This window comes from Propithecus coquereli, unplaced genomic scaffold, assembly GCF_000956105.1.
Source record: "Propithecus coquereli isolate 6110/MARCELLA unplaced genomic scaffold, Pcoq_1.0 Scaffold20, whole genome shotgun sequence".
Lineage (NCBI taxonomy): Eukaryota > Metazoa > Chordata > Mammalia > Primates > Indriidae > Propithecus > Propithecus coquereli.
In genome coordinates this window covers 9,000,692-9,009,894 of record NW_012144967.1, presented here as the reverse complement: position 1 = coordinate 9,009,894, position 9,203 = coordinate 9,000,692, and the positions used below count along the sequence as shown (strand labels likewise).

Below are 9,203 nucleotides of genomic sequence, written 5' to 3'. Positions count from 1 at the left end.
ACTCGTCCCAGCTGGGCGAAGAGGCCTCGGAAGACCCTTGGATTCAGAAAATGTGTCTACATTGAGCACTTGGGCCATGACAGCAGCTCTTGGAGATCTTTCCAAGGGCAAGGGGGGGCTTCCGGCCAGTGCTGCTGGGAGTCCAGCTCAGGACAGAGCCTGCTGGGAGCAGGGGTGTGTGTGTGAGGCGCTGCTTAGGTGTCCACAGCAAACCCTGCAGGAGTCAGAGTCACCCTGGGCCAGTGGAAGGCAGAGATCGGGCTTCACACCTGGGAATCCCGGCACTGGCTCTTTGGGCAGCTCTTTTGCCTCTCTGACCCGTGGCTTCCCCGGCTATGAAATGGGGCTCTTAAGAAACGCTTCTGCAGAGGGCCGTCCTGACTGTCGAATGCCAGCGAGGGTACCTCGCTGCCCTGAGGCCTGCTTACCCTAGTCAGGGACGCCATTTGCATGTTCTCATAACCATGGGAGGCAGCCCCAGCCCGAGCTTGTCCAGGGGGTGGTTCATCTTCAGGCCACAGATGTTTGTCCCAGGGTTGGTCCATGCTGATGAGGACAAACCAGTTTCTGCGGGGCAGGGTGAGACCCAGCTGCTCTCGCCCTCATTGTCCCTGGAGACGTGGTAGAGGGAGAGGGGCTTGGCTTGGCAGAGCTGAGCAGGGGGGTGGGGGAGAGGGCGGGGCACCTGAGGCCAGGGTTGAAGGGTCACCTGCAAGAGGGCAGACGGCAGGAGGGCCCCTCTCACCTGTGGGCTCGTTCCCCCGCAGGCTGGTGCACCATGTCGGTCAGCGTCCATGAGACCCGCAAGTCGCGGAGCAGCACGGGGTCCATGAACGTCACCCTCTTCCACAAGGCCTCCCACCCAGACTGCGTGCTGGCCCACCTCAACACACTGCGCAAGCACTGCATGTTCACGGACGTCACGCTCTGGGCAGGCGACCGGGCCTTCCCCTGCCACCGTGCTGTGCTGGCCGCCTCCAGCCGCTACTTCGAGGCCATGTTCAGCCACGGCCTGCGGGAGAGCCGGGACGATACGGTCAACTTCCAGGACAACCTGCACCCCGAGGTGCTGGAGCTGCTGCTGGACTTCGCCTACTCCTCGCGCATCGCCATCAACGAGGAGAACGCCGAGTCGCTGCTGGAGGCAGGCGACATGCTGCAGTTCCACGACGTGCGGGACGCCGCCGCCGAGTTCCTGGAGAAGAACCTCTTCCCCTCCAACTGCCTGGGCATGATGCTCCTCTCGGACGCCCACCAGTGCCGCCGGCTCTACGAGTTCTCCTGGCGCATGTGCCTGGTGCACTTTGAGACGGTGCGGCAGAGCGAGGACTTCAACAGCCTGTCCAAGGACACGCTGCTGGACCTCATCTCGAGCGACGAGCTGGAGACTGAGGACGAGCGAGTGGTCTTCGAAGCCATCCTCCAGTGGGTGAAGCACGACCTCGAGCAGCGGAAGACCCACCTGCCCGAGCTCCTGCGCAGTGTGCGGCTGGCCCTGCTGCCGTCCGACTGCCTGCAGGAGGCCGTCTCCGGCGAGGCCCTCCTCATGGCTGACGAGCGCACCAAGCTCATCATAGACGAGGCCCTGCGCTGCAAGACCAGGATCCTGCAGAACGACGGGGTGGTCACCAGCCCCTGCGCCCGGCCACGCAAGGCGGGCCACACGCTCCTCATCCTGGGGGGTCAGACCTTCATGTGCGACAAGATCTACCAGGTGGACCACAAGGCCAAAGAGATCATCCCCAAGGCAGACCTGCCCAGCCCCCGGAAGGAGTTCAGCGCCTCGGCAATCGGCTGCAAGGTCTACGTGACCGGGGGCAGGGGCTCCGAGAATGGGGTCTCCAAGGACGTGTGGGTGTACGACACCGTGCACGAGGAGTGGTCCAAGGCGGCGCCCATGCTGATCGCCCGCTTTGGCCACGGGTCAGCCGAGCTGGAAAACTGCCTCTATGTGGTGGGAGGACACACGTCCCTGGCGGGTGTCTTCCCGGCCTCACCTTCTGTCTCCCTGAAGCAAGTGGAGAAGTACGACCCCGGGGCCAACAAGTGGACGATGGTGGCCCCATTGAGGGATGGTGTCAGCAATGCCGCAGTGGTGAGTGCCAAGCTGAAGCTCTTTGTTTTCGGAGGGACCAGCATCCACAGGGACATGGTGTCCAAAGTCCAGTGCTACGACCCCTTGGAGAACCGGTGGACGATCAAGGCTGAGTGTCCCCAGCCTTGGCGATACACGGCCGCCGCCGTCCTAGGCAGCCAGATCTTCATCATGGGAGGTGACACGGAATTCACGGCTGCCTCGGCCTACCGCTTCGACTGCGAGACCAACCAATGGACGCGGATCGGGGACATGACCGCCAAGCGCATGTCCTGCCACGCCCTGGCTTCTGGCAACAAACTCTACGTGGTCGGGGGCTACTTTGGGACCCAGAGATGTAAGACCCTGGACTGCTATGACCCCACTTCGGACACGTGGAGCTGCGTCACCACAGTGCCCTACTCGCTCATCCCCACGGCCTTTGTCAGCACCTGGAAGCACCTGCCCGCGTGAAGAGCACCTGCAGAGCCCAGCCAGGTGAGTCCAGCAGCTGGGGCTGCTCTGGGCCCATGGGAGTAGGGGGGAAGGCACCGCTGCCCGCTTCTACTCTGCGTGAGGGTCTTCCGGGGGCGGCTGGGTGGGCAGCAGGTGGCTAGTGTGCTCTGGGTCCATCCTAGCTTTGCCTCTTACTTGCAGTTGATCTTGAGCAAATCATACAACCCCTCTGCAAAACGAGGACGATAACTTCAGCTAAACCAGCACTGTGGTTCCCAAATACAACGGTCACACATCAGGATCTTTGACAGGGATCTTTTGACAGTGCCATGTGGCACCTAGGCCAGCCTGAAAAGTCTGAGGGCGCAAGCCCCACACAAGTCTGCTCTCACTTCTGACACCAGCTACAAGACAGGGGCCTCCCAAACACCCCAGGTTCAACAATCTGCTAGAAGGACTCGCACCGCTCACTGAAGGCTGCGTGCTCGCTGCATAGTTTATTACAGGGAGTGATAACAGAGTCTTGCTCACCAGGACGCTCACGCAGGCTCTGGTGTTTGCAGTTTTTACTGGGGCTGCGCTGTGTGGAATTGGATGACTGACGAGCTGACTGACTGTTCATGTGGTTACTCTGTCTCCAGGTGGACGGATACAGCATGACCCAGACCCCCACCCTAAATCGCATGGTTGTCAGATGTGGCCACCTCTCTGCCCCATGCAAAGACATAGATAGGAGCTGAGGGCCAAGGCCAGACCTCTGTGTGGGCAAGGCCAAATTCTTCACCGCACAGATGCCAAAGCCCAGGCCACACCCCAGAGCTGTTAAGCCACAACCCATGAGATCAGGGCCCTGGCCTGAGTAGCGGTCGCAGCTCCGAGGATGTCCCAGTGTGCAGCCAGATGGAGAGCGCAGGGGCGAGGTGGGTGCTGCTGCTGCTGCTGCTGCCGCAGGTCGGGTCCTGCCTCTCCTGGGGCAGCTGTGTGCTCACAGCCTTCTTGGTGCTCGTGTAGGGACTGGCATGGGTGGTGGGTTTGGCGTGGGTTGGGGGTCGCCAGAGAAGGGTTTGGTGCTTGACTCTCAGGTCCTGGGAAGGGCCAGGATGTGTGCTGCTAGCCCTTGTCCCTTGTCCCAGCTCTGGGATGGGGGCAGGCAGCCTGGGACCCTGGGGGCTCTGAGCTGGGATAGGGACAGGGTGAGGCAGCAGATCCCTACCTAGGCGCTGCTCTGCCTCCAGCACTAGAGGAGCCTGTGGAGGAAGTGGCCCCGACAGCCGCAGAGCTCACGCCCCTCCCGCGCCCCCGCCTGCCTCTGCACTCCAGCAGCACGAAGGGGCCAGCACCGGTCCCTGTGTGCGGGCTCAGCCCCCTGCAGTTCAGATCACGGGGACCTGAGTAGGAAAATTAATTTCCTCTATGAACCGGCAGCTGCTGACATGAATGCTGGGAGCTCTGCGCGGCGAAAGCAGTCTTTCTTAGCCGGAGCTGCTTCTAAAAGGAAGCTGATGTTTCAGCCACTAAATCACATCCCTCCAAGCCTTCGAGTCCCTTAAAGGGATACGCCAGCAGGCCAGGAGGGCTCAAGCCCAGGCATCAAATCCACAAATACGGGGTGTTTGGGCTCATGAAGGGCTGCCTGACTAGGAATGTGGCTTCGTTCTCTTTTAAGGCTTTTCTGTTTTTTTTGTTTGTTTGTTTGTTTTTTTTTTTAATCTTCTCACTTCCACTTTGGAAGAAAAATCTGACCTTCCACATTTCTTTGTCTCCTGAGGAGTGAGCTTCCAAGAGGATATTGGTTTTTCCTCATTAATTCCCTGTTGCTACTCTCCAGGTAACTTAGGAACCCGGGGTGTCACCTGTGGGGAATGGAGGCTCTTCCCACCCCAGGCCAGGTGGGGAGCAGGGCCCTGTGCCACTGGCCCCAGGCGGCTCCAACCACCCCCAGACGGGAGGCTCCCTGCCGCCCACACCAGGCAAGGATCAGGAGGAGCCGACCAAGCCCCCTCGGCAAGGATCGGGCTCAGGGGGGCTGAGATGTAGCGTGCCTGCCGCCTCCCACGCGCAGTGGCACCCCCGGTGACCACACTCTCCACTGAGCCTGGCAGCCACGTGGGGACACCCCGGCCCAGGGCCTCGGCCAGCGCATTGGCCGTCTACACTGTCGCCTAGCAGTGCCTGGGCCAGAGGTGGCTCCTGTACCCACCGTGCACCTCCAAGTTTGCCTCCCTGACCCAGGTAACTCGGGGCCAAGTGTGCCGGTGAGAAGTCAGCTCTCGCTGGTCCCCACCGGCATCACTGACCGGGCCAGCCGTTCCTTGGATCCATCTGCAAAACTGACTTGAGCTCAGGAACCACTGGCCTCTCTCTCCTCCACACCCCAGATGACAGCTGCTGTCTGTCCCCAAGCTCTTTTTCCCTGTCCCAGCCATCCATTTGAACTCCTGGTAGGTGCGGGCATCTGCCTTGCATCCTCTGTTGTCATTTTCTCGTGTCCTCCCAGAGCTGCTTGTCGTAGTGCTGCTATTGCAGAGGCGGCCACCGAGGCTCTGAGAGGAGAGGTAGTTGGCATCAGATGAATGGCTAGTAGGGGCCGGAGCAGGACTTGAGCCCCGGGCAGGCCCCACGCCTGCAGGCGTCCCTGGGGAGCCAGCTACTGGCATCCTGTCTGCGCCCCGTCTCTGAGCACAGCCCAGCCCAGAGCAGCTGCCCGGCAGGGGGAGAGTTGCTATGTTGGAATGTAAATGCCAGCAGCACTTCCAGGGAGCCCCTTTGCTCCAGGGTTGTGGTGGGATCCATGTCCCCAGGGCACAGCAGCCAGCAGAGGCCAGGAGGCCCCTGGAACTGAGTGCAGACACCCGTCTCCCTGGTTAGCCGCTAAGGGTGGGTACTGTGAACGTTCTCTCTTTTTCTCTTTTTCTTTCCCAAGCCCTTCAAGGCACAACCCCCAACCCTTCTCTGCCCGCTCCCGCCCAGCCCAGCTGGAGGATGAGCCCATTTCACAGATGAGGAAACCAGGCATCAGAGAAGCAACTGCCAAAAATTAGGGGAACCCAGACTGGGATGGCCTCGGGATGAGCCCGTGGGCAGCTGTGTGATCTGGTGGGGGCGGACACAGGAGCTGGCCCTGCAGCTCGCCAGCTCCTCTGCCTTTAGGTGCCATTTCTACTCCTCTCCGTGACTCGGGACAGCGTGGGGGACACGTGCAGGTCAGGGTCCCCCAGCCCTTCACCCCAGCACCAGCAGCTTTGAGGTTGAGTGTAAGGTCCCCTGAGGGGCCACGTGGCAGTGTGTGGTGTGCTGGGGCAGGGGCCATCTGCTTGGTGACCCTGGTGTGGGCGGGCAGGCCCCGGCGGCGTGAGTTGGGCAGCTTAGAGCAGCTCAGGATGTGCGGGGCCTTGGGGCTCAGCTTCTCACTGTGAGGGGCTTGGGGTCACTTAGGGGCCTTCACCAGCCCAGCCCTTGCCTCCGGGAGCTTGGTGACAACCTGGGGAGGGCAGAATTCCTGCAGCCTGGCAGTGCGAGGGAGGGAGGGCTGCACCCTCCTTCAGGAAGTGTCCCACAGATGCCCAGTGCTGGCTACATTTTTTTTATTGTTATGTTACTTAAACATATACAAATGTACAGCTAGATAAAAGCCCTTGTGTTTGCTGTCTTAATCAACTGTAAAGCTAATGCAAATGCACAGGAGGTTAAATACAACCTCATGATGTAACCTATAAAACCCGTGATACTATCACCATTCGTTGATGTTTCGCTCCGACTGTGTTGCCTCTTTGCTTCTTGGAATGACTGAATGAAGGAAGGAAGGAAGGAAGGAACGAACACAACAGGGTTACTAGACAGCGCAGCTGCCCGTGCCGCCTGGCAGGAGAACTCACTTCTCTTTTCCCCTTCGGAGCCTCCGAGAGATACATTTGAGGGAATTCGTTAGGGGAATTGGCTCACTTGGTTACGGAAGCTGAGAAGTCCCACAAAAGACCGTCTGCAGGCTGCAGGCTGCAGGCTGGAGACCCAGGGAGGCCAGCAGCGTGGCGCAGTCCAAGGCCACAGGCCCAAGTGCCTGGGGTCCCCTGGTGCCAGAGTCCCAAGGCCACAGAACCTGGAGTTCTGATATCCAAGGGCAGGAAAAGAAGGCATCCGGCTCTGGAAGAGAGAAACCCGAATTCACCCTTCCTCTGCCTTCTTGTTCCAGCCGGGCCCCTGGCCCACTGGACTGTGCCCACGCCGTGCCCTGACTCGGGAAACACCCTCAGAGGCACACCTGGGGCAGCCTAGCCAGTCTAACCAAAGCCAAACCACCTGGGTTTCCCTTGCAGCAGAAGAGGGACGGGCTTAGCGCCTACCGAAGCCCGGAGAATAAACAACGTTTTCCCAGCTACCTGGGTATCCTTTAACCCAGTCATGTTGTTGCCCAAGATCAGCCGCCACACTCGGGAAACCAGGCTGGGGGGCTCCGAGCTGCGAGCCCGGCCCCAGGGCCGACGGTGGCAGGGCTGTGTTCCAGCCCTTCCCTGCGGCTCTGCATTCTCATTTTGTTCCAGATTAGGGCAGAACAATGTGGCCACTGATTCATTTTCTCTCTCTCTCTTTCTCTCTCCGCCCTCCCCCACAGACCGCGTGTTTGTCCCCTCCCCACGGCTGCAGCCCTCACTGTCACAGCGTGAGCTCACCAGCCCCGGGCCAGCATCTGAGGGGCTGCAGGGGCTCGGCCGCTGTGGGAGCAGCAGCCTCGGCCGTTCTGAGCTTCAGGCAAGAAGAGAAGCATCGCCCGAGTCTCGTGTGCCCCCGGAGGCCTCTTTAGCTTCGCAGTGGTGTGGGGGAGGAGAGGCCCTTCCAGAGGGGCATGGGCTGCCACCAGGACTGCCCCCCGGTCTCAGAGAGACGGACCCAGCTGCAGAGCCTTGAGGTCACCCGTGTGAACACGTCCTGGACTGGGGCCGGGTCAGCAGGGGCCGGAGGGTCCTGGGAGTGGGAGCAGCACTGGGTGGGCCTCAGTGCCCCAGCGCTGCCCGCACAGCCTTGCACGCCAGGGCTGCCCTGCCAGCCTTCGACGTCGTGCCATAGGTGGCATTCCAGACACAGGGAAGCAGGGTTCACCGGGACTGAGCAGAAAGTTGCCAAGAAGAAAACCCAGAACAGATTTTATAAGGGGCAAAAACGCCACCGGGTGACCACAGTGACATCCACAAGGCCTTATTAACAAATAGCACCCAAACCCCCAAGGTCAAAGAGGAGATCTCCTGGGGGCCCCTCCCCAAAGCCCCAAGTCCCAGCCCATCGACCAGGGTGGTGCAGCTGGGCACCCACTCACGGGGGAGGCTGGGCTCATGCGGCAGGCTCAAGGTCCCAGGGTGACCTGGGGGGCCGCCCCTACCTCCCCTCCTCAGAGCCCACCCCAGAGGCAGTGACGACCTCCGCCCCTGTCAACAGCACAGGAGACCACACCTGCCCACAGATGTGGCCCTACCCTCCCAGATGGGGAGCAGCTATGAGCTGGGGGCCACACAGGGACCCTGGGGCACCCCTGCAGCTCCCTCAGGGCTGCGGCCATCTCCGCGTGGAGGACAGTGATGAGTCCCCAGCCAGCACTCGCCATCCTCCGCCGTCTTGGCCTTCCTCCTGGTGACACGGATCTGTCCCCTCTTTGCTCCCTGAGCTCAAAACTAAGAATGGTCCCAAGAGAACTGCCAAACATTTGTTCATTGCTGTCACTTCCTAAGTCACTGGGGTCCCTCATCTGTCCCCAGCATCTGGGTTGTGGGGGAGGTTAGCTCCTGCCAGTGGCCACCCCAAACTCCCTCGCTCACCGCAGGCCACCCTTTTGAGGGTGAGGGGACCTCTCAGGGCCTTGGGGAGGGGCTGGGCTGGGTGCCCAAACCTGGGGCTTCCCGGCCGCCCGCCATGTGCACACACTGCTTGGCTGGCTCAGGATTAGGGCTCCAGACTGGGCTACACTGTCGATAAAAGATTTGGGGCCACATTACAAACCAGCTGTTTGAGCAGCCCTGAGTGTGCTCCCACCTCAGCACCAGCACTGGTCCTGTGGGCCGCTTTGGGGAGCGGGACCTCTGGGCAGGGTTTGCCCGTCGATGCGCTCCAGCCGTGGGGCGCGGGCCACGCGTGGCTGAGAGCGGAAGCTGCGTCCCGGGGCTCCTCGGATCCCGCAGAGACCCCAAAGGCCGGCCTCCTTTGCTTGTGGGATCCATCTCAGCTGCCTAAAGACACTTGGCTCTGGCCCCCGGGCCACGGCTCTGCCGGGGACCTTGGGAGCCCCTGGCCCCTGGGGCTGGTGGAGGAAGCCGCGGGCCAGCGGGGAGGGCCCTTGCCGTAAAGCATACTTCTTCTCTCAGCACAGAGGACCTAGCCATGGTGCTTTCCCCGAAAGTTGTGTTGCTTTTATTGGTTTTCTAACTTAATAAAAAGAGTCGACAAAATTCCTTGCCTGCCTTGTGCGCTGGGACGAGTCTTAGGGACGCAGGTGTGGGCAGACTTCGGTTTCTGCACCAGCAGCCGGGCTCAGAGCTGCCCGTTGGCATTAGCCCCTCTGTGCGTTGGCAGAGGACTGGCTGCCCCTCAGTCTTGGCAGCAGCCTTGACGTCGACGGGTTGTGGAATCCCGAGCCCGTCCCCCCACCCTTCTGCGAGCCGTTCTTTCCCGAAAACCCCTGTGTGGCGAA

At 61.0% G+C, this 9,203-nt stretch overlaps 1 protein-coding gene across 1 annotated transcript; it reads left to right on the top strand.

Moving 5' to 3' along the window:
• The first annotated feature begins 680 nt into the window (after positions 1-680).
• KLHL25 (kelch-like family member 25) lies at positions 681-8,952 on the top strand. The gene is made up of 2 exons (XM_012643776.1): positions 681-2,572; positions 7,140-8,952. Exon 1 carries the CDS (start codon positions 779-781, stop codon positions 2,546-2,548), a length of 1,770 nt encoding a protein of 589 aa, XP_012499230.1. The 5' UTR covers positions 681-778; the 3' UTR covers positions 2,549-2,572; positions 7,140-8,952.
• Positions 8,953-9,203: the final 251 nt, after the last annotated feature.

Bases quoted from the DNA above. Each gene is read 5' to 3' on its own strand.
- KLHL25 (XM_012643776.1), top strand. From the start codon at position 779: ATGTCGGTCAGCGTCCATGAGACCCGCAAGTCGCGGAGCAGCACGGGG.